Raw genomic sequence first — 26,634 nt, forward strand, 5'->3', positions numbered from 1 at the left:
GGTCTGTGATATGGTTCAGAAAAAGTAGGGTATTTTTTTCTCTTCCCATCTACCAAGTTGATGTTTTGAGCAACAACCTTCCTATCTAACTCTGAAGACAAAGCCCCCTAGAAAGGGCTTCCAATAATATCCTCTTGCAAGCTTGGGACATCAGTTCTCATCCATGGTGTAATTACACACTGACATGTCACCATTGGTGGAGAGATGTATCATAAGTAACATTTTAGTAATTATACTCAAAGAACTGAAATTTGGGCCTGATTTTTAATAAATTAGTGTGAATCAAGGTTGTTTCTGTAATAACTTTATGCTTACATGCACTTGCATTCCAAATTTCTCTCTCAATTAGGAGTGCATGGAGTGAAGTTATCATCACTGCATAGAGAAGCCTACAGAACCCACAACCCATCTCACTTACGCCACAACGAAGAGTATGTGAGGTGACTATCCACCATGTGAGTTGCAGGAACATGTGAATGATCATCATATTTAATCAACTGCAAAATGCATATTTTTTTCACATTTTAACATCTCTGAATAAGGGGTGCATCTTACAGTCAATGGTGATTTATAGTTATAATAGGCAGGATTTTTTTTAATTTTATTTTTTATTGGAACATAAGATAACACTGCATCTTAACATTAGTTGCATTTTAGATTCAAGGTTAATCACTTCAGGACCCACAGCCCACTCTTTACTTCGAAATTCCTCTCTAGTCAGGCTCATTGGTCCCTAGGATATTGCCCTCAAAATTATAGTCATCTTCTCTCTCTAGTCCTTTCATATTAATTATTCATTTTTAAAAATACTGAGTGTCTATTTTGTGCCAGATCTCCTATTCTTGTAAAGTGTTTCCATTTATAAAACAGGCATTGCACCTAGTCTGGAGCATTCAGAACAAAATTTGAGCCAACACTGGCCAAATGCTTGATCAAGAGCCTCTCGAAACTGTTTTGATGGATTCTCACTGTGGACGAGTTGTTTAGGAATGAGGGGCCATTTCTAAATGAATGGGATCATGCCTCACACAAGTTTACCTAAAATCACAATACTATTGCATGGCCAGAAGCATGTATATAACTAGATATTGGCTACCAGGTCTTGTAGGACAGGTGCAGAGCTGGCAAAATCAGAGTAGGGGCGATGGTGGGGGTGATGGTTGGAGGGGTAGTTTTCTGTCCTACCACCCCCAACTCCTGGACCTAGAGAGTGCTAATGTCTAGTAGATGTTCAGTATATGGTTGTTGTATGAATGATCACATCTAGCCAGGCAAAATCAGATTAAAGCAATCTGGATGAGTGGTGCTGAAGAGAAATGGAAATCGCAAATGCCAGTTGCCCTAGAGGGGTATATAGGGGAGGTAGAAGGCTAACATCACAGACCTTGCCTTGGTCATGAGGTTGGATGGAAGTCACTGTATCTTTCTATCTATCCATACTTAGGACTTATTATCTTCAAGGCACTATTCTAAGAGCTTTACAAATATTAACTCATTTCATCTTCATAACAATCTTAAGATAACTTAAGATAACTACTATTATTATCTCCATTTTACTAATGAAGAGACTGATGCACCAAGAGGTTAAGTACCTTGCCCAAGGTCTCACAGCTAAAAAGTGACAGATTTAGGATTAGAACACAGGGACTCTGGCTCTTGAATCTGTGCTTTGACCACTCCACTACAATGCCTCTTTATTTACTTAGCAGGTGCTCTCTAAATAGTTCAGCCACTATAATCATAGCTTCTTTGAGGCCAGATGTCTGCAGTGTGTCCCAGCCTTGAGGAGAGACAAAGTCGGCTCTCAGGCTGCAAGAAGTTAGGCTAGCAAGCCTGCCGTGTAGGTGTTGGCAGATAGGAAGGCACACATCCTGGATTTGACTTGGACATGATCTAGGTTTCTGGAAAGACCATTCAAAACTTTACCCCAAACTGCCTGTTCCATTATAGTATTAAAATGAGATCTCCCCCTACACGCCCCAGCACCACTCCCCCCTTTTCTAGGCCAGAAAGAACTAATGTTGGGGGAAATGTGTTGACTTTCTTTGTTCTTCTTTTGACCTTGGTGTTGCAAAAATGTAGCCTAAAGAAAGCTCTAGGGAAATTTCGTAGTTACATGGCAACCTAATTCTTTTATTAGAATGTTTAAAACAATTTTTTAAAAGTCTCCATTTTCTCTCAAATGCTTGGGATGGAAAATTAACATCTTAATAGGACACAGAATCAACAGTAAATACTTTTTTTTATTACTGTTAAGTAGAGGAATTAATTGAAACACTTAGAGGTAGCAGGTTTGTTTTGTAAATTCTCCTGATATTTTAGTTTCTGTCTTGAAAAGGAGATTTATCTTTTTAAATTCCATTCTATTACTGCATTCTAAATCAAAATGCTGGCTCTTGCATTTTTATTTTATATCCAGACAGGAAAAAGTCTTTTAATTGGGGCTTGGCTTTGAATGGAAATCACAAAACTGTCCATTTGTGCACACTTGACCGATCTGGGCCCTGGTACCTGCCACAAACAACAGGCCTTCAGCTCTAACAGAGAGGTTGGAAGAAGTTTCTTAAATACAGGATTAGGATCCAGTATGTAGACAGATGCCTACAGACAGACAAACATAGTCATCAAAGAGACATTGCTTCTTCAGCCTTTGAGAGGGGGGTGTCCTTATTCCCAGTGCCTAGCAAAGGGCCAGGACAAAGGAGGCATGGTAGATGTGTTACTGGCTTTCTCCAACTGGATAGAGATAGGGAAGTATTATCTGATCCTGCCATGGACAGCAAAGGCATCAGAATTATGACTCAAATACACACAATGAAGTGATAGAGTAAGTTTGCCTGAGCTGTGGATGTGGATAATAAATGAAAAGTAGGCCCATGTGGAATCTTGAGAACACTTGGCAGCATATAATGTCTATTTTACTTCCTTGACGTTGTGCTTTCCTCAGTAACTTGGATGCTAGCAAATGTTATTATATTTTCTTCTTATAAACAATATGGACATTGGGATTAATCTTGGGAGATTTAATTGAATGCTTTCTTTTACAATCAGTTATGAGGAAAGCCTGTTTGTGTCTGGTATTTCTTCTCTGTGCTCCATGGCAATGCTGGATTCTACTTGTTCCTTCTTATCGGTTTGGAAAATGAGGAAAAATGAGACTGTCTGTCTTTAATTCTGTTATCAACAGTTGAGGGAAAACATGTGCCATATATTTTGCCAAGGCTATCTTTTCTAAATAAACTGTCGTCGTTAATTTTGGGAAGTGTGTCTGATTCATTAGTAGCAATGATTTTGCATATTATTATCACTTAGAATCTCAATTTCTGACATATATTTCCTTTTATTTTTTATTTGATTCTTTCATCATCTTTTATGGTTTCTCAACATTCTTCTTTATCAATAGTAAATACCATTAAAATTCAACATGCCATAAATAATCTTGTTGAATACCTACATACTTTGTGCCTGACGCTATTCTAGTTGCTGAAGATAAACTAATAAATAAAGCAGTTAAGGTTCTTGCTCGCTTGGAGCTTATTTGCAAATGTGAGAAGGAAGATCATAAGAAAATAAATAAGATAATTAGGTATAGTGATAAATGCTATGGAGAAATTAAAACAGGCTGTCATTTTAGTATGAAAAGGTAGCGTGCTATGATGGTTGAGAGCAGGGACACTGGAGCCAGACCAGAGTTTGAATCACAGTCCTAACACTACCCTGCTGTGTGATCTTGGGAAAGTTATTTAGCCTTTCTGTGCCTTAGTTTCTTCATCTCTAAAATGTGGACAAGTGTAGCCCCTATGGCAGAGGCCTGCTTTCAGGATTACATGGTCATATATGGAAAGCACTTGGAACAGTATCTGGCATATATTAGGCATTTTGCAATATTAGCTCTCATTATTTTAGTAGTTAACATTTACCGACCACTTTCTATGAGCCAGGAATTATGATTATGACTTATTCATCAAAATTATCCTATGAAGAAGGTATTACTAACTCCTTTTCAAAGATGAGAAATCTGAAGGTTGGAGAGGCTAAAAACTTGCACAAAGTCATGCAGCTAGAAAGCAGTAGAAGCTGTCTTTGACTTCTGCTCCATCCTCAAACATCTTTCTGTCTCTCTTCATAAGAAATGTTTTGTTTTTTCCAAATATTTGCTTTCCAGTGGCTCAGTAATTAAGCCCATTATATCCGTAATCTAGACTAGAGAGATAATACATATTTACTGACAATAAAATTCATCCTTCTTAGCTTTTTCTTTTCTGATTCTCTTCATTTTTTTTCCTTTGATATAAGTCTTTGTTTTGCTGCTGCCTAAAGTTCCGCTGTTCATTATTTTAGCGACATATTTTATATACATTTGATGTTATTTTATTCAAAAAGGATTCATTAATTATCAACAAAATATGTAGCCCCTTAGAGGTTACATATAGTTTCCTATGGCATTTGTACTTTTTACATTAAATGCTTTAGTGCAGAGAGCCTTAGAAAGTATTTCCATTTGTGATGCCCCAGATTTTATCCATTTGGTTGAAATTCAAAATCGCTACTACTTTTCTTTCCATGACCTTTTCAGACGTTTTTCTTCCTAATCACAGTTCCATTTAAACCAAATGACATGCAGAAATCCTCATTTCAGTGGTAATCTGCTTTCTTTTTATATCCAACTTTAAACCATAATCACTACTCTCTTCCTTCAATTGCTCAGACACTTGGTGTGTATTTTATTAAGCAACATCTTGCCAGATTTAAGAAAAGTGCTTTCTTACAGCGAACGCAAGTTCTCAAGCGCCAGGGCTTAGCAGTACAATGTAGCTCCATAGGTTCTAAGATTATGCATATAACACATTTAATGAGGCTTTGAAGAGACAGTGCTATCAAATCTACGAACTTGGCCTATACTAGTTGTGTAACCATGGATTTCTTTCCTTTCTAAAGAAGTAGGGAATCGGTGAGGACATGGAGGGTGGTAGTTGAGATCTGACTGTTGGCCCCTCTTGCAGACATGTTGCAAATGGGCATTCGAGTCAGGGAGACCACTGTTGGAATTTTGCTTCTGTCCCTTAATTATATAACTTCTCTAAGATTTTATTCCCTCACCTGCAAAATGGGGGTAATAATGTTGCAGTGTTTGTGAGGATTAAATGGCATAACATATATAAATATTTACACATACTAGGCACAGTGGTAACAATTATTATTATTAGTTGTTACCTACTCTCTCCACGTATATTTGTGATTTATTGAGTCCTTGAACCTAGTTCATTCCTTAGTATGTGGACAATTCATGGTAGTATAAAGCAGAAGCTCTCTTTTGCCTCCACCCAACTGTTCACCATTTATTTTTATTATCTTTAGAGCCAGCACCAGCTTCTCCACATGGTCCAACGCATATTCGAGATGCTTAGACTTAAAATCACCAGCAGTCACATCTTCATTGATTGATTGATCGAGTCATTCATCAAACATTTATTGACTACCTACTATGGTCACTCTCTTCCCCCATGAAGTTCATAGTCTGTGTAAAGATCTGACGTTTGTTTACACAAATTGCAAGACTGAGGTAAAGACACAACAATACAAGATAGTGAGGCAGCACAGACAAGCAGTGCTACTCTACTGGGGATGGAGTGGTGCGTCCAGGAAGTCTTCCTAAAGGAGACGATCTGTAACTTGTTCTTTGAAAGAAAAAGGGTTTGTCAAGCAGACAAGTGAAGAAGAGAATTCTGAGCAGACAGAGTAATAATTGTCAAGTCATAGAGGATGAAACATCAAGGCCTGTTAGGCAAATGATAAGCAATTTAGTGCCATTATAGTATAAAGTGCAAGGAGACGTATAGCTGGGGAAGTGAGAGGAGCCATACATTTAGATACATGTATTTAGATGAAAAATACCTAAGAAAACTGTGCCTGGCATATAATGCTTGATAAGTGCATTTAAATTTTATTCTAAAGCCCAGCTCTCATTTTATAAAATAAAGTAGATTATATTTTATATTCAGATATTATATTTGTATCATTTTTACTGCTTGTTCTATAGTCTTGGGCTCTCTGTAAATTTTTATTTTTTTTGGTTTATAATTAGGAAATACAAAGATATAGAATTGCAATGAGAAAACACAAATTGTAAGAGACATTTGACAGCTCAGAGAAAAAAATTACAATAATGTATACTTAATATTTCAATATCATCAATAACCACAAAATGATCAAATAAAAGATGAACAAGAAAATCTACTTTCTTTGCTTCCAATTAAGAAGATTAAATATTCATTTATCATAAGACCCTTGAAAATATTTTCTCTTAAATCTACTAAAAGGAGGGAAAAATATGTTCTTAACTGTAAATAGAACTATCCAAGTTGAAAACATTTGATTTTCCTCAGCAGTTTTTTCTGCATGTCCTCCCTGCCCTCCTCCCCACTCACAACAATCTTTATATCTTCATTTCTCTGGACCATATCAGCTGTGTTTTGATAATGATTGTGTAGACACTCTGCTTTCTTTACGTCTCACTAATAGTTACCCAAAGCAACTATTTGTCTGCAATTTTATAGATAGTTGTGCTTCTTTTAAAATTTTGTGTTTTTGCTGCTCATTGCTAAGTCATAAAATCTGGGAATTATCTCTAAAAGTCTAACATTCCTCCTTTTGCTTCCTGGAAAGATCTCCCACAATGAATGACACATATTTTTAAGAAATTGAATATTTAAAAGGAAATAAAAATATTAAAAATATGGATAAAATAGGGTGTGATTATTTACATCATTAAGAAAATCCATCATTTAAAAAGCATCTTCTGAGTGACCTTAAACAAAGAAGAATTTATGTATTCACTATCACATAATAAAGACAGATTATTAAATATCTTTATATGAAGATGTCTATTGTATGAAACTAGGTAACTCTTGCACATATTTCCAAGGGAATGGGGTGGGTTTAACCTTAATTTCTTCAGATCGCTTTAGGCTCCAGTGACCTCTTTAAAGGATATTAAGTGTTCCAAATTTTTCTAGGAAAAAACCATACTAGTTAATGAAGAACAATTGCATGAAGGTTTCTTTTGGAACTTGTGATCCCTTGGCAATTTACACAGCACATTGGGTATCATTATAATCACATTGAAAGAAAATCTAATATTTATAAAATTATTTCTGATTTGCAAAAATATCTTAAGGTATGAGGAGCGGATGTAAATAGTAACTGAATTAAGAAATAACAATTTTTTATTCCTTAACTCTCCAGGCTATTAAGCCTCCTCCTATTAAGCATTATTTTCTTTTTTAAAATACTGCAAATAAGATTTACCTATATTTCTCTAGTTTCAGTTTTTATTTAAATAAGTTACTCATTAATTAAATAGCTGTCTTTAAGGGCAAGGGGAAGTGAGGTCAAGGGAGATGAAGTGGAAATGAGACTTCTCAGTGTACAACTTTTAATATTATTTTGATTTTTGAACCGACATAATTATATTACTACAAAAAAATGAAGTGATATGCCATCAAACATTCATCCACTAAACAAACATAAGTTTTCTCAAAATATGTTTACTTAGCAAACCTATGGAAAGCCTGATAATTCTAGATTGATTCAACTATTCTTATTTGGATAAAAGAAATACAAAACAGTATGATGCTGAAGAATATTTGAAGAAAAGTATGAAGCACAAGAAGTAGAATCAGAGGATCTGGCATCAAGCTCAGCTCTCAGCACATCCTAGTGACCTTGGGCAAGTCACTTAACTTCACTAAGCTTCACTTTCATCTTGAACATATCATTCATTCTAACTATGAATTAGAATGATGATAATACTACCCGTCTAGTCACCTCTTGGAGTGGTTGTTCTGTAAATCCGATGAGAAACCGCAAAGTCTTAAATGTGTGCTAGTTAATATTTTATTTAATGTTTCCAAGACTTACAAAAATACACAAAGCCATTATTAGGTTCATTGGGAAAAATGTCTATTAGTTTGCTTAACTTTTGGCTTTCATACACTAAACAATAAAAGTAAAACTGAGAGTGTCTTTATCTTTGGCAGCCTGGTCAGCAGCGATGCCAGAATCAATCTTGGGACCACATAATCTACTCTCATAGATGGACTGTTTTTTTCTTTTTTTGTGTGTGAGGAAGATCAGCCCTGACCTAATATCCATGCCAATCCTCCTCTTTTTGCTGAGGAAGACTGGCCCTGAGCTAACACCCGTGCCCATCTTCCTCCACTTTATGTGGGACGCCGCCACAGCGTGGCCTGACAAGCGATGCATCTGTGCGCGCCCGGGATCCGAACCTGGGCCGCCAGCAGCGGAGCGCACGCACTTAACCGCTACGCCACGGGGTCGGCCCTGGACTGTTTTTTTTGCATGCAAAATCAATGTTTGGGAGCTCAAGCTAACTAACATTATTCCTAATAGGTATTTCAGTGAGGATGAATTTGCTCTGCCACTTACAGTTCAAGAGAAACTGCAAGGCATAACATCTGTTTAACTCATTCATTCATTCTACAAATATTTATTGAGCACCTACTGTGTGTCAGGCACTGGTCTGGGCCTTGAAGACACAGCAGTGCTCAAATCAGACAAAACTTGATGGTCTCACGGGGTTTACATTCTAGTGGAAAATTAACTGAGCTTAGAGATTTTTTCGATCCTAACCCCACACACACCTTAATTGAACAGCTTTTCTTGCCTTCCACTAAAACAGCTTAAAAATTTTTTTTGGTGGCAGAATCCTTGCTTCACGTATCCAAGACCAAACATGAAAAACAAATAAAGCCTGGTCTGGATGGAGTGGGATTGAGGCCAGGACCAAAGTTGTCTCTTCTCATGCTCCTCCACACCCTGTTCCTGCAATTCCTTCACTGGACCCCAGGACTCTTCGGAGAGCAGTTTATTTGACACTCCCACACAAGGAGTTATTTCCACATCATTTTTTTACCTGAAGAAATCCCTCAAAAACCTATAACCACAGTCTCCCAAGGGCTTTCACAAGTTCCTTTCCTTTTCTGGGTCTGCCTCTCTCTGTCCACATAATAACCACATTATAGGCTTTCTGGTGTTTCTGATAATTCCCATAATAATAATAGCTATCACTTATTGAAGATGTGCTACTTGTCAGGAACTGTGCTTAGCATTTTACATGCATTGATTCATTTCATCCCCAAAACTGTCCTGTGAGATAGGCGTGAATCCCCATTTTACAGATAAAGAAGGATATTCTGAGAGGTGAAGTACTTTATCCAAACTAACACAGTTGTTAATGGTGTGTTGAGTTGGAATCTGAACCACATCTATCTGATTTCACAGTAAGAACTCTTAACCACTAAGGCTTCCCAAACTCTGTGAAGCTCTTTGACCTTCTCAGGAGTAGTTCTCAGCACAGTGTGAAGCTCTGTTTAGAGTCTAGGGGAACACAGTGTTTACTCAAACAAGCCTGTTGTTGAGGGTTGTAACACTAGCCATCATTCATGGACCGCCTACTACATTCCAGACATTCTACATCCATTTTCTCCAATTCTTTCAGCAACTTTGGAAGGTAAATACCTTCATCTCTATGTTATAGGTGAAGAATTTCAGGCTTAGAGAGATTGTCATTCACTTGAGGCCTCACAGACAGTAAGTGGTGTGTCCTCTGCCTGCCTTTATGCCAGATTGGGGCCACAACTATTCTCAGAGCTGAACTGCAGGCCCCAAACTCCTATATCCTGAAAAGAACAACAACATCCACAAATTAAAAAAGAAGAGAACACACCCTCCTAGCCTGGATCTGCTCCCCGGCCCAGGGCCTACTCCAAGCCAGTATTGTCTGTCTCCATTCTCAATCACATCTGATTACTAGACTCTCCAATCTGCCCGTCCGCTAGTTCTGTCTAGCCTATTTCCCCATCCGACTCATTTTTGTCTCTTCTATACCTCTCTCCTTTCTTTCTCTGGATATTTGGCATCTTTCCTTCTTTGGATTCTTCACATCCTCTCCATCCCTTCCTATTTTTCTCTCTAACACTTTTATCACCCCATGAATCTGGTTCCTTTTCCTTTCTTCTATGAGAAGTAGTCTAGTGCAGTGGTTGTTCTGGAGTCTTTCTGTTTGAGACTAAATTCTGGTTTTATTCTACTGGTTAGTTGCCTGACCTTGGGAAAATCACCTAATGCTGTCTGAGACTCAGTTTCCTCATTTGTAAATGAGCAAATGGGCAAGGCAACAGAACCTATGTCATAGATTTTGGAGAAGTTTAAATGAGTGAACATATGCAGAGATTTTAGAATGTCATCAGGCATATAGTGAGTGCTCCATACAGTCTAGTTTTAATTATTCTTTTTCTTGCACCCATCTTTCTTTCTCTCTCCATCTTTCTTTTTCTCATCTATATTTTGTTCTGCTTTAGTTAAAATTTAAAAAGTGGAGAGAGAGTTCCTGTAAAATGGATACATTTATTCATTCAGTCCCATTCATTTATTTTTTCAGTTGGTTTACATTTATCAAATGCCTGCTATGAGCTAGGTGCTGTGCTAGGGACTAGGGACATAAAGATGAATAAAATATGCTTTTCCCTGAGGGATTTATTTGTCTTGTAACTAGTCAATAATACTTTGCCATATTTTAATGAAATGGATGAATGTATGTATTTTAATAAGCCAATATATAGGTCTATTGGTTTTATCACCTACTTCCCCCTGCCCCGCCACCATTCTGTCTACTTCTGTCCACATTTCTGCCACTACTCTGATCCAATCACCACCATCTCTCACCTGGATGAGTGCCTTTCAACTGGTTTTCCCCAAACCCTTTCAGCTCTCTGGCCTATTCTCTATTCAGCAGCCAGATCCATGTTTTTGAAAAGCAAACCTGATTCTGTCAGCTTCTGGCTTAAAACTTTTCAACACTGTTGCTTTCAGGAGAAAGAACCAAATACTTAACACAGTCCTGCTCCACCTGCCTCTGCCTCCCTCTTTCATCATCGTATGCGCAGTGTTTCTCCCACTTTCTCCCGGTTGCTTTCAGTCCCTCCGTTGCACCATCCTCCCTCCTCCATAGGCAACTTCACACATCTTTCCCTCTTCTTCCTTACAACTCCTTCTTCTGCTCTGCTTTGACAAATTAATGCCTACTTACCCTTCAGATTAAACGAAATATTATTTCCTTGTGATATCTTCTTGACCCTCTATCTAGGTCAGAGTTTTTGTTTCTTTTGGTTTGGTCCGGGTTAGTGTGCCTAAGTTTCTAGACTCTAAGAGTCTAGGTCCAATTCTTTTCTCTTTCTAGAGCACTCACCTTAGCTTGCATAATTAACTAGTGTGATTTTACTTGGCTGACTGTAGGTACATTAGGGAAAGGGCCATGTCTATTCTATCTCCAATGTCCAGGGCAGCGTGTCACTCATTGAAAGCATTTAATAAGTATTTGCTGATTGAAGACTGAATGAATGAATTTTTGTTCTGCCATTACTTAATTTTTGTAATGTGTCAGCAACTCTTTATCAAGAAAGTAAATTACCATTCGCAGTAGGAATGGAATATGAAGAAATTGAGAGGGGGAATAAGAGAAGATTATCTTGAACCAAAGTGCAATTTGGATACTTTTGCCTTTTATGGACTTAATCAATGAGTCTACCAGGAATCCTATTGGGATTAGAAATCTATAAAGCACATTTAAGATGTATACTTTATATTTCCTAGGCTTAGCTTTTCCATCCTAAAATTACTTGTGATTCTGAGAATTCAAGACATCACTGCTATTTCAGCTTTCTGTACCCCTGATTTCCTGAAATTGATTTTTTTTCATATACTTCCTTTCAGCCTCAATAAATCTATTTCCAAGCTTGGTAATTACAATGTAATTTATTAAACTGATAAGATTTAGGCTACAATGGATCTATAAACAAAGAGACGGTGTACAATAAATTGTTAATCTTGAAAGCCCCAATAATCAATAAATGCTTCTACTTGAATTAAACTTAAAACCATTATTGGAGGGTTCAAATTCTATTGGACACAGAGAGAGCAATTTCCACAGATATAGATCTTTCCCCTTCCCATAGCTGAAAATGGAATTTCCATGTTTTAAAATGTGTGGAATAAAAAGAGAACATTTAGAAAGAACCTGCTTGTAATTATTGTTCTTTGGTAAAAAGTTTTAATTAAAAGACACAGTAAACTAAATTTCACAGAATGTCACCTGGAAAGAGCCTTAAAAATAATTTCTCTAACCATCTTAATAGAAAAACAAGGGAATCAATGTTCAGAAAACTGATGTGGTTTTGGCATGGTCGATAAAACATTGGCTGCATAGTCAAGGAAAGGAGAAGAAAGATGCCTCATTATTCATTCTTAAATTTGAGGATTGGCTTAAATAGGTGGATATTCAAACACATGTTAGGGTAAAGTAGACTGGGCACCCAGAATATGGACTTAAGTTAGAAGGTATTGGTTTATATTCCTCTTCTGTTTGTAGAATATTTCTTTACGGTTCTCTAACACCTTGAAGTTCCATATCAAATGAAAGAGTTGTTTAAGGAGGATTTGTGTTCATTTTGTAATACTTGTATAGTAAAGAGTAGGATTAGAACCCTTTATTTCCACATATTTGATCTGGGTGTTTCTAACGACAAGTATGGATCTAAGAGATCTTGGTTGTGTCAAAATGTCTCTAGCACAGGGATTTATTTAGTCTCTTTCAGTATTAACGAGTGAGTGCTTTATGTCACTAGATGCCAAGAGACACCAAAATAATATAAAATCACAAGATGAGATGCTCAAACATCACTATATTTAATTATGGAATAAGAACTATGGGGATGGTAACAGAGATGATACAGCGAGAGGAGGCATGCCCTGTAATCAACTTGGTAAATATTTTTAACCACTTTGATATGAGTTTGAGATGTTGTATTCCCAGGATAGACAATGAGGTCAAGACAGTATTCTGAGAGTCAGGAAATGATACTTCTCTTTGTCCTCATTACATTTCTCTAGGTCCTAACTAGAGTCTGGGCATGGAGAGAGGGATGAAGCATCATCAATCATTAAAGCATCTGGAGAGAACCTCCCATGAATCTGCAGACCCTATTTGCAGGAATCATTTTTTTGGTCATATTCTGTAGTGCTATGTTTTAGATGGAGGTTAGAAAGGAAACAAACACAACCAGGAGAAGTCTAGAAAAAGGACACATTGAGTGAGGGGATATCTTGGGAGATTTCTAGTTGTAGGAGGAGGCAGTATCTGTTAGTGGAATGTATATATATGTGAGAGAGTTATGGAGAAAGACACGGCTAAGTAATAAAAATTCTAGAGTTATGTGAAGTTTTATTTACATTTCCTTCCTAATATTTTGATAATTAGAATATGCCAACCAGATTAATTAAACCAGATTTAATGCAACATATTTGGAGAAGTCTGATATGTGGCAATACAGACTATCACTAAGAATGAACTGATTGATGTTGAATAGACGGATGGATGAGTGGATGGATGGATGGATGGATGGATGGATGGATGAGGGGTGCTGTAGGGAGAAGTTAGTATGGGAAAGAGGAAAATCATAATATATTTGAAGTATTTATTGAACTATCAAAATTCCCAGATCGGTGGTTATTTTTTTAACTCACAATAATTGTTTACACTTTTAAAGCTCTCTTATATACATCATTTAACTGTGATACATGAACAACAGCAATTATCAATAGGAACAAGCTAGAAATGAAAGTGAGGTTGTGTACCTGAGAAAGCCCTGAGACTCTATGAGAATTTTTTAAAACCCCTTTGTGCTTATTTGATCATAATAATCTCATTGGACTAGATTCTTTGGGTTCTTTAAGCCATCTGCCATCACGAGCTACTACAGCAAATTAGAAGAATAAGGAATTTACTAGCTGCTCAGCTAGCTTCAGCTTCAGTAGCTATGACGACTTTTAAGATATTGAACTGCTTTCCTATCCGCATGCTGACCGAGCTTCTGTTCCCCTGGCTGTGAAACGAGGAAGCTGGACAAGATGATCTTTAAGGATTCTTCCAACTCTTAATTTTTATTTCTCAATGATTCTAGTTAAACTACACAGAATGCATCAAGTTAACTAGATTGTGCATTCATTTCCTTTTAAAGAATGCAAAAATTGCAGAGAAAAAAGATGTTACGTTAGTGACAAAACTTTCAAGTAATGGAGTTTATGCCTTTGCACTACCTGAGGGCAGGGGTCTTTTTTTTTATATCTGGAATTTAACAACTGGAGGATTATTCTGATAACATCTTACCCATCCTCACCTTTTTTAATAGGTGAGAAAACTGAGACTCATAAAAATGAATAACTACCACAAAGTCACACAGCTAGAGTTAGAGTTGGCACTAGAACTGGTCTTCTCTTCCCAGTTCAGAGTCTTGCACAGTACTTTCCTTTCCAGAGCTTATCTTAAATGTTCCCTGATGATGCTGATGCAATTTCTGACCAAGACTCACAGCTGGACTTTACGAATCCTGCCTGGGCATTTAAGATACAGTTATTTGCACTGAGAAAATGTTTCAACATGTCACAGCTGCTCATTCATATGCATAAGCTTATGTAGACATTGATTAAAGAAAGAATTATAGCTTGCATTATAAGTAAACTTCTTGGATGTTGTACATACTCTCATTTCTGAGAAGCTTCAAGTATAGAAGGTGTCTATATTCCTCAGAGGGTAAATTACATTTTCATTTCAAGTTTTCAACATATCTTTGACCCTCTAGAGAAATGCATCAGGGTGTCCAGCTCTGGTTTAAGCTCGGTGACTTAATTTAGAGTGGTTACTATGAATAAGATCAGAGTTTAACTGTATGCTAAAAAGAATATATACTTTTCTTTCTGAATTACCTTCACAATTTAAAAGGAGTAAAGAAGATTATTTAAGTGAACTTCTGCTTTAAAATATAGTAAGTTACTCAAAGAAATTTTATAGTGATGCCTTAATGACTTTCTTTTGGTTCATAGGGCCATCCATCAGCATGGAGTTCAGTCTTACCTCATCCCAACTCACTGCTTCTTGACTCACCTGAAGAAGAGGCATAATGAAAGAGGATGAAGCCTTAATAGGTTCATTGTCTCACTAGCTGAGGAGTTCTAGCCAGATTTATGAATTTGATCGAAAATCTGTATTTAGAGGGAAGGGATAGGCAAAGTAGAGGTGAATGACACATGAACTTCTTAGATCCCCTGCAGCCTGACCTGTCCCTAGGAAAACCACCGAGGCATGACCAATCCTTGAGTGACACATGCCAGAAATCAAACCCGGTGATGCAGCTTCATGTGACTTTGCCCAGTACTCCAGGTAGAGGGAGTCCCCCCAATAGTGACAAATGACAACTTTTGCAGGGTCCCTAAGTATTCTAGAGCAGTGCTTCTCAAACTTTAACATACATACAAATAACCTGTGGATCTTGATAAAATGCAAATTCTGACTTAGCAGGCTTGGGTTGGGGCTCAATGTTGTGCATTTCCAACAAGCTCTCAGTTAATATTTATGCTGCTAGTTCATGGACCACACTTGGTAGACCAAGAGTCTAGAATAATTCATTTCTTCCCCTAGCTTTTTGCATGGCTTACCCTCTCAGATCTTTTAGGTCTCTGTTGAAATATAACCTTACTGGCAAGGCCTTCCCTACCCACCATATAGTTCTCCATCACTATCACCTTTACCCTTCTTCATTTTTATTCATACTGCTTAATTACCATCTGACAAATGTTATGTTTATTTAACATTTTATAAAATGTTATATTTTTTTGATTCACTGCTTCATCATTTCCCTAGAACATTGACTGAGGCATAGTAAGTGTTCAGTAAAAAATATCTATTAAGTGAATGAATGTATAAATGAACCATATGGTCACTCTGCCACAATTCCATAAACCAGACCACACTTATGAGTCTCCAGGCAACAATCAACTCTGTCCTTTGGGCTTTTCTTTTAGGAGCTCAAGTATTCTGGTAAAGAATAAAAGGTGCAGGAAATCAGGCCCCCCCACTGTCTACTTAAGTCCCTGCTTTCTGAGCTGATGGGGAACCCCCTGGACTTCCTCTTTCCTACTTGCGGGCCCTTCTGAAGCCCTTGCAGTGTCCCTAACAGTGCCCTGAGGGTTAGTCAGATTAAAGGCAAGAGGATATTGGTGGCTTTCATAGGGACAGCTTGGCAATTGTCTCCACTTGGTGCTTTATCCAACAATTTGTATTGTTCACTTGGTTCTCCTAGTGAATCTCTAGTGGTTTATTATTTCAACTGCAGTCAGTAATCTCACACTAAATATAGGTATTATAATATTAGTGAGAAGGCAACAAATGCTGTAAAGATTTGCCCCAATCTGACCCAGAGAAATGCTGCGTTAGACCCTTTTGACAAATGTATAACTAGGTTGTAATCAATGCCTTTTTTGTTATCAATGATGTTAAAGTTGAGTTTAAGAACTTTAAAAAATGTTAGAGCTTTAATCATCTTTTCTTTGTGCTATAATATAGAGTAACAGCTGTAGATTTTCTGCAATACAGGAGAAAGGGAGCGTATTCACTAGGGTGGCTAAAGGTTTTGTAACAAAAAACAAAAGGCACCATCTAAAAACTGCACCAACACCAAATGTCCAATCTAGGGATTCATTTACCATTTCTGCATCTAATATCAAAACCCCAGGCCATTCATTCAATATTCATTCAGCAAATATTTCTTAAGCACTTCTATTAATATTTGCCAACACTGAAGATATAATATTGCATTTCTAAAACAAGGACAGACTCATTCGATAACTCTTTAATAAAACATAGTCAAATTCATATTGAGCAAATTAACATAGGAGATCTAGAGGGTCTTTGCCCTCTGGAAGCTTATTTGAGTGGAGAAATGTGCAAATCAGGATAAGGGACACACCAGATGTCTGAATACAGGTCTGGAGAGCTCAGAGAAAGAATCAATCAACATTGACTTAGCAGACTAAAGATAGCCTTATAGTGGAATTGACATCTGAGGGCCCCCAAGATGAGTAGGAATCCTCACAGAAAGGGAGAAAAGGGAACTCCAGGTAGAAGAACCCACATGAGCAAAGGCCCAGAAACATGACCATTCAGGATCAAATGTAGGAGCAGGGAGCAGCCTGCAAAGCAGTGGGAGGGTAAAAAAAGATGATGCTGGTGGGTGGTGGTGGAGTGAGGGAGAAGGGGGCATGGAGGTTGGCTGGGACCATATTGTGAAGGGCCAGGAGTGTGTGCACAGGCACAATGGGGTCATATCTTGTAGAATGATAATTCTGAAAGCAATGGGGAAGATGGCTGGGAAGGGTAAGAAAAAGGGTACAGTATATATGCAGGGGTGTATGTGGGGGGAGGGCACTATGTTTCCTTTTTGTGAAGTAGTTTTTTATTTTCTTCCTATTATTAATGGAATATATGTTAATTTCAAAGTAAACGTGATACAAATTGGATTTAAAAAGATGGTAAAAATGAATCATAATCACACTACCAGAAAGAAACATTATTTGTATGTGACTCTTCAAATTTGGCTTCAATTCCACCACCTAGAACTATACATTAAACAAGATCGATGATGGATAGAGTAATTCAGATGACTGGGGCCAAGCTCATTTTAAGCAGAAGTGAGTATAACAACTTTGGCTTTATGTTGCACAGTGAAACTTGCCAAGGAAGACATTTATTGCTATATTATGATAATTATAAATTACTTATAATTATTTCAAAAAGTGTGTTAAGTACTATGAAAAACACAGTTGGAAATGGTTTTATACACACTTGTTTAGCACTTATTTTCTGCTTTGAAGCAGAAACGAAAAAGTGCCAGTAGTAAAAATAAATCTCTTTCATCTTCAATTACCTTCAAGTAGAAACTCAGGTACTGAAGAATGGTAAACTTTTATTCATTAGTTTAGCAACTCTTTAAAAATACCAATTATATGTACAATGCTGAAGACAGATTTGTCAGTGAACAAAACATAGATTTTGTGCCTGCACACACGGAGCTCACAATCCTATGCAGTTTAGCAAAAAATTCTTTCTCCCTCCTCTCCAGAATAGAAATCCCACTCATTTTTCAAGGTCTGGTTCCACTCCCCCATTTCCATGAAGTACTCTTGCACTGCTCCAGCTCCTGCAGGTTTATTCCTTCTCTGATGTTCCATAATTCTTAGAGATTATGCCATTACCATACAATTTTGGTCCTGTATCATCAGGAACTGATCTCTATTAAATGTATCTAAGTCCTATCTCCTCGATGAGATAAAAAATTCCTTAAAGACAAAGACTTGGGATGGGAATAAAGATCAAATTTTCTGACTATCTAGTAATACTGAGTAAGGAATGTAGAATATTCCTGATAACAGCATTTGAAAGTAACTAAAAAACTGATTTACTGGAAGGTTCTTGACCATACCAAAAGACATGTAAATAAAATTTGTCTTAGCATGGACACCTCACAATACTGGTGCAAATGAAGAGGACTTAGTGAGAATTTCCTAATGGAATTTCACCACATATTCTTCTTTTCACTAGTTACTTTAAAGGTAAATTGTTCATTATTTTCTAAAGATGTTGTATAATTTAAAAGTCCCTAAATGACCTAAACAACAACCCAACTGGTTTTACATTTCAAATAATAGTTAAATTGAGGCTCAGTTACACATTAAATTTGCAAAGGGGGAAAAAACGATTGCTTGATGTGCATTACCACATTTCCAACTGATTTAAAGCTGTGACAAATTAGGATACAGTTAGACTATTAAAATAGGGAAGTCATTCTGTGAATCTGATCCGTACTTTGGCATTTTGAAATAAGCTTGTTGTTATTTGCAAGTTTCTTTAGAAGCACTTTAAAAATTGATTTGTATGATTTATAAGACTAGCTTTGAATAAGCATCTTGATAAAATATAACATAGTTGCCAAATTAAGTATATTGCTTAAAGGAAACAAAGTTGTGAGGAAGCATAAGAAAAAGATTTATGCTGATAGAACTGGGACATACTTGTCCTTTATTGTAACCTTTAAAGCTTGAAATTATTCTGTTTAAGGTTATTTGAATGGCTATCTTCACCATCAAGAGCTTCTAATTGGTGTAACTATAGTTCTCACCATTGTATTAGTCTACGGAATTGTTTGAGATAAAATTTTTCAGAAATGGGAAAACAGCCAGGGATATTTATGTCATGTGCCAGGTTATGGTGCAGAGCATAGAATGTGAAACCAAAAGAAAACAGCTATCAAGAAAATGGAAGAATTCCATGAAAAAGTTCTTACTCTATAGGAAGTAGAATTTGTCATTAAATTGTGCTAACCCAGATCTTTTTTCGTTTTTTGTTTTACAATGGATATTTTTGGAGCCATGTATTTCTTTTAGAAGACATGTCTACTAATTTTTAAGAAGTGTAAAGATTTCTCAAAACTGTCTGGGAAGAACATGTTCCCTTGGTGTTGTCATCATCCATCTTTGAAAATCACACATGCCCTCTTCTCCAGCTCTCTGGCCATATCTGGCCTAGGCGAATAGGAGAAAGCATTTAATACCTTTTTTTTTTTAATTATTTAAGTACAAATTCTAATTTTAAAGTCAGGCAAAGTAAAAGTAACATACCAAAATACATGTGCTACAATGTTCTCTTTATTCTCACGTAAAGCAAGTGGTTGGCCACCATTAATGGTAAACTCTAAGATGTCACAGGTAAGATATAAACCTCAGTCTTCCAAACAACAATAGACTAACTGACATTAAGAAAGAATCATTTGAAAGGTTCAAAGAAGCTCTTTATACCCACACACACAGAGGCTCTCCCTTGATGGCTTCTTGTACTTTCATGTTTAGCTGTTTAATATTCCTCTCTGCTAGCCATGTGGACCAAAAGCAATTAACTACATTTCTTGAAGACAGAAACCATATTCCTCTGTTTTTTGTACAAAGTCTAGCCCATAGTTGTGTGCTTAACTATATTTCATTAACAAAGAAGCAATCTATACACAAATTTGCTAAGAAATCAACCACACAACAGGTAACATCCCAGTTGTCTCATGGAGCCTCATTCTGATCATGGAAACAGATGTTGAAACAAACCAAAGAGCAGAGTATGGCTAATCCAGTTTAGGACATCTCATCGAGTCTCAGTTGGCTAATCCAATTTAGGATATCTCACCAAGTCTCAGGGTTTACAGTGATGTGTTCCAAACAAGGGATAGTGTAGCAGAAAAGGCGAAAAAAAATCCACATCAAAGACAACCCAAAACCATGCTAGTGTTAATAAGAGTTAATGCCACAAGGAAAGAATATAGTCTATTGATCATGGTCTATTTCTGTAGATGAACTCTCTCCCCTTGTTCCTAAATCTTAATTGTTTTTATAGCACCCATTGCTGACCAAAAGTGTGTACCAGCTAAGAATAGAAATGAAATAAAGTTGATGCTAGTTGTTATTTATTTGAATTTATATTTCAAACAGGTCTTCCTGTCTGATGTTTTCCTTGGAAGATTAAGGGTAACAAAGCCTCCTGTTCTCTGAACATGAAGCATCGATTTTTCACGATAGGTAGTTTTAAAAACCATTGTTGGTGGTGACTGGTTAATACAAGAGATCAGAAATGCGGGTACACATCACACAGAAACACATCAGAACATTATCAGTTTGAGTTCTCACTAACCTTCAGGTTGGTATTGTGCTATAATCGTCACCGTCTGTCCAGCCCCCTTCAGCGCGGCAGCAGCCTGTTCATGGGATGCTCCACGGAGGTCAATGCCATTCACCTGAAAGAGAAGAAGCCAGAGAATTTTGGTGTTTCATAATGCATATTATTCTGAAAGACAGAAGAAAGTTTCCCCAAACTGAGAGGCTGTCTAAGATTATGTCACCTGCCTCAAAAAACTCCTCATGCCCTACCCAGGCATTTGAGTGTTAACTTAGCAAGTTTCACGTTTTTGATAACTTTTAGTTAGCAGACACATGAAATTTCATCTCCTGGTGTTTGTGCCATGGTCTGACCCAGTTGAAACTTTTCTGTCTACCCACGTCCACTAGGATTTTACTGTGTGCATTTAATATGCCTTTGTGAGTTCCTAGATTTCTGGGGTAGATAGAAGTCTTCAAAATTAGAGGGAAAACAGGATAATAAAGAGAGACACATGTACTGTACATAGACAAGTATGTGCTGACAGATTAATATATTCAGATGAGGTTCTGGGGAGACTGCATGGAATGGGGCTGGCTTCCCGCCAAATCCCTCTCTTTGGTCATATGCCTGGTCCTGTCATCCTGAGCTTGGTTAGACAGCCCTGAGCCTTGTTCCAAAATAAACTTGACTGCCTCATTTCTCATGCATAATTCCAGAATGAAATCTGACAAAAGAAAATAAAGAATGCCAAGAGTTTATGTTGCTGTGGCTAACTTCCATTTTGGGGCCCGTGCCACAAGAAAAACAGAGCATCTAAAAAACAAGCACAAAACTCTGCCAAGAGGGAAAAATCACTCCGAGGTCAAATTTAATGAGAAACAAAAGCAAAAATCTTTCTTGAATCAATTCAGTCTAAGTCAATCCAATATAATTACTGAGTGCTTTCCAATGACAGGGCTCTGTGTCTGCCCCAGGAAAGAGATGGTGAGTGGGGAACAAAGGGGAACAAGAGAAGCCCCTAGGAAGCTTTTCTGCTTCAAGTGAACACACAGTAAGTCCAGTTTTCTAACCTACGCAGAGTTAGGTTTTTGCAGATGATATGAGAATTCTGCTTCATTTTATTTACAGGGAAGATAGCTATGGTCCATGAAGGAGAATAAAAGAACTGAGCAGGGGCCGGCCCCGTGGCTTAGTGGTTAAGTGCACGCGCTCCGCTACTGGTGGCCTGGGGTTCGGATCCCGGGCGCGCACCAACGCACTGCTTATCTGGCCATGCTGAGGCCGCGTCCCACATACGGCAACTAGAAGGACGTGCAACTATGACATACAACTATCTATTGGGGTTTTGGGGGAAAAAAAAGGAGGAGGATTGGCAGTGGGTGTTAGCTCAGAGTGGGTCTTCCTCAGCAAAAAAAAAAAAAGAGGATTAGCACGGATGTTAGCTCAGGGCTGATCTTCCTCACAAAAAAAAAAAAAAAGAACTGATCAGCCTATCTATACACAAAATATAGACTCTTATTTTGCCTCTCCTCAATCCTCTTTGACAATGATATTTGGCAGGGTGTGGGGGGTTAACCACTGTGCTTCCCTATCAGGCCTGGAACATTCGTAATCTTCAATTCCACATCCTGATCCTCTCATAATAACTTTGTTAGAGTCTCCTTATTCACTTTTATAATTTTCCTTGCCTCTCCCCTGGCTCTGCATTCTGGTGTACTCCTTACTAAAAGCACTGATTACACAGTAATTGAGAAGTCCACTGAGCTAGGCTTCACATGGCTGCGCCACTCACTAGCTGAGTGACTGTCATATCACCTCTCTGAGCCTCCATTTTCTCCTGCCTCAGAGGGAAGGGACTGGAGGGATCTTCAAGTCTAAAGCCCTCTTAACTATAAAATTCCAGATCTACCCCTTGGTTGGTGATAGTTATTTCAGAGACTGTCTAGGCATTAATGAGTCAGAAGTCTGACTTAGAGAGCCAGAAGAAACAGGAAAAGTAATTTGATCTAGGCTCCTGCCTACAGGAAGCTGAATACACACACTCCATGGGCCAAATAATCTTTTGTCAAACAATCAGGGTTAACTTTTTATTAAAAAATAATACATTATCATGGTAAATGAATTCCAGTGTTCCAGAAAGGCATAAAAGGGCCTACCCGGAGGTGCAAGCGTTAAGTGTGCGCGCTCCACTGCGGTGGCCCCAGGTTCGCCAGTTCGGATCCCGGGCGCACACCGATGCACCGCTTGGCAAGCCATGCTGTGGCGGTGTCCCATATAAAGTAGAGGAAGATGGGCATGGATGTTAGCCCAGGGCCAGTCTTCCTCAGCAAGAAAAGAGGAGGATTGGCAGATGTTAGCACAGGGCTGATCCTCCTTACCAAAAAAAAAATAATAAAATTAAAAAAAAAATAAAAAAAAAAGAAAGGCATAAAAGGAAAAGTAAAAAGTCCCCTCACTATCTCCACTTTAGCGTTTCTTGTATACTTTTTAGAAATCTACTATATGCACATGCAGACACATGACTTTATTTCTGTTTCTTTCTCTGTATATTTTAATATATTAATATATTATCACCTTTTTATTTATATGAATAGGATCATATCATATATATAATTCAACAACTTGCTTTTGTTTTGCTTTTTATCTAACAATATAACTTGGACATCTTTCATATCTGCTCATATCATTCTACTTTATTAATGGAGCCTAGTGTTCCACGGTATAAATGTACCAGAATTTTTTCAATAAGATTTCTATTGATGTGGTTAAGGTTGTTTCTAGCTTTTTCTACTACCAACCCTCATGAAAGTGTTTCTGAGGAATAAATTTTCTGGAAATGGACTTCCTAGGTCAAAGGGTATATGCATTAGCTGTTTCTCTTAATTTGTTTTGTACATTTTCAAATGATTATGTTTTCACTAAACAAACAGAAACTAATAAAGAAGAAAACAAAAGCAGGCCATATATCATTGCTCAGATAATGTATTAACATCAAAAAATAAAGTTAATATATGTACATAATGCACATACCTGAAAATTAAAGAATACAAAAAAGTATAAACATAAAAGGCTCCCGCTCATTCTTGTTATTCTCTCCAAAGGTAACTGTGTTGATGGCTTTTTGTATATACTACTAAATATTTTTGTATTTTTGTATTCTTGTATATACTATCAATTATTTAGCAGGTTTATAAAATATATAAATAATTAAAAAATTTTATACAAATAAGATCATATTTTACCTACTGTTTTATACCTTTATTTTTTCTACTTACAAATACAGATGGTCCCCGACTTATCATGGTTCAACTAATGATTTTTCCACTTTACAATGGTGTGAAAATGATATACATTCAGTAGAAGCCATACTTTGAATTTTGAAGTTTGATCTTTTCCTAGGCTAGCAATATCTGGTACGACACTCTCTCGTGATGCTAGGCAGTGGCAGTGAGCCGCAGCTCCCAGTCAGCCACACAATCATGAGGGTAAACAACCAATACACTTACAAACATTCTGTACCCATACAACTATTCTGTTTCTCACTTTCAGTACAGTATTCAATCAATTACATGAGATATTCAACACTTTACTATAAAATGGGTTTTGCCGTTAGATGATTTTGCCCAGCTGTAGGCTAATGTAAGTGTTCTGAGCATGTTTAAGGTAGACTAGGCTAAGCTATGATGTTCAGTAGGTTAGGTACACTAAATGCACTTTCAACTTCCGATATTTTCGGCTTAGGATGGGTTTACTGGACATAACCCCATCATAAGTCAAGGAAGATCTGTATATTTTAGAGAGCTTTCTTGATTCATATATTCTTATACATTGTCTCATTCTTTTTAATAACTGTGGAGTGTTCTATTATTTAATGTAAAACAATTTACATAAAACCTTAGGTTGCTTTAGTATTTTGCTATTATAAACAATGTTGTAATAAATAATGTAATAAATATCATCTAACAATAAATTGTTGGATAAAGAGTATTAGTGTTCAATTTTGATAGCTATTGCTAAACTGTCTCCAAAAAATGTAGCATTAGTTTATACTCCCACAAATAATATGATTGTCTACTTCCTTACACTCTTGTAAACATCGCACATACCCCAACATTTGACCTTTGCCATTCTGATTGGTAGACAATTATTAATTTTTAACTTTTGCATTTCTTCAGTTATGAGATTAGGCACCTTTTTATACGTTCATTGGTGATTCACATTTCTTTTTACATAAGTTGCCTGTTCACTTATTTTGCCTATTTTTTGTTTGGATAGTTTGCTCAAATTTATCTGCATATTAAGACTATTACTGCTCCCTGTTAGATAACCATTGCAAATATTATTACTAGTTCACTATTTGTATTATTGTATTTTAACTATTTAAACTTTTCCATTATATGCTATTTCTTGCCATATAGAGTTTAAAATGTCTGAAATAGTCATATTTATCACTTTTTTCCTTCTTAACTTTTGAGTTATATATTATATCTTTCCCTCTCCAATATATTTAACAAATTACCCATGTTTTCTTCTAGTACAACCATAGTTTAATTTTTAGCCATTTACTCTTTGATCTGCTAGAATATACTTTGGTATTTGATGTGAGAACCAGGTGAATAGCCTTTATAGCATCAAATTTCTACATCTTTCAATATTATATTTGGGGTCAGATAGAACAGGCTTTAAATCCTGAGTCCACCAATTATACCTAAGTAATCTGGGAAAGTCATTTAGCTTCTTTGAACCTCAGCTTCCTTACCTGTATGAAGGGAATAATACTTATCTACCTATCAGGGCTATTGCATGAATAAATGATACAATATCTATAAAGCCCCTAACACAGTGCCTGGTACAAACAGGCATTCAGCAAATAGTATTTATTATCGTTGTCAATATTTCTTCAACAAGCTGTGATTATAAGTGATGAAATAAAATATAATGGAAATTAACCGATACAGAATATAATATGTAGATTACTTCATGTTTTTTGTTCATTTGTTTGCGTTTTTAGGAACACAGAATTTCAGCACCGGAAGAGGCTTAGAAACATGTTCATCTAGCACTTACACATTAGAGATGATCCCATAGGGGAAGGGACTTGCCCCAAGTCATATCAGAGTTAGCATAGGATTAGGATAGACCCAGGGCTTCTCTTGTCCAGCCCAGGCTTCACTCTACTGCATCAGATGTGCCCCACTATGTGTGTGTGTTTCTGCTGGGCCAGTAATAAACAGATCTTGTTCATCTTAGACCTAATTCTACACAGGTCTACATTTGTGGAGAATTTGACGCTGGTGTTATCTCAAACAATTGCCCATGTCTCTGTTGATTTTCATCCAGGTTTTAGCAATACTCTGTCTTCTAGTCTTTCAAACTTTTCAAGGTCACTTTGATTCTAATTTCTATCCTTGAGGTTTGAGTTTTTATCAGTAATCTTTGCTCAAATAACATTTTCAGAGGCATTCAAAAACAGTTTACATCATTGTAATGACATTTTAAAATACCAAGTTTGACACAGCCTCATATATTTATTATTTCTATTTTTTCTGCTTCAGTTTGAACTTCCTCTTCTTGAAGCATGGACTGGGAAATTGGATGCCATTAATTATTATTGAGATTAATAACGATAATCATTGTTAACATTCATTGAGCACTGGGCATGCTCATATATACAGGAAATACTTATACCTTATCTCATTTAATCTTTAGGAAGCTGGGATGATTTTTCCCACTTTACAAATAAGAAAACTGAGCTCCGAGAGAGTCACCAACTTACTGAAGGTTAAACAGTTGGAAAGAAGCTAAGGATTTTAAACAATCTAACTAAAACTCGTAAGCTTTTAACTACCAACTCCTACTCTTATTCCTTTAATATCTTATCCAGTTCTGAGGATCTATGCCTATAAGATTCCAATTCTGAAACTTGCCTTTTAAGCCCCTGAGACTGACAGCACATGATGGGGTGTGGCATGCTGGTCAGCTCTGCCATGGCCGCAAGCAACCTGGTTTAGACAGTGTGCCCCACT

The 26,634-nt window shown here is 37.0% G+C and overlaps 1 protein-coding gene across 11 annotated transcripts in view; it reads right to left on the reverse strand.

The window, feature by feature from the left end:
- Nucleotides 1-26,634, reverse strand: part of DLG2 (discs large MAGUK scaffold protein 2) — a 1,864,788-nt gene that overhangs the window by 268,726 nt on the left and 1,569,428 nt on the right. For all 11 annotated transcript variants that reach the window (XM_087433531.1, XM_087433533.1, XM_087433536.1 and 8 more), the window contains one exon: nt 20,642-20,744. In XM_087433531.1, the coding sequence (XP_087289657.1) occupies nt 20,642-20,744 (103 nt within the window). The remainder of the gene's footprint in view (nt 1-20,641; nt 20,745-26,634) is intronic.

Source organism: Ceratotherium simum, chromosome 7, assembly GCF_057802395.1.
Source record: "Ceratotherium simum simum isolate JZ-2026a chromosome 7, ASM5780239v1, whole genome shotgun sequence".
Lineage (NCBI taxonomy): Eukaryota > Metazoa > Chordata > Mammalia > Perissodactyla > Rhinocerotidae > Ceratotherium > Ceratotherium simum.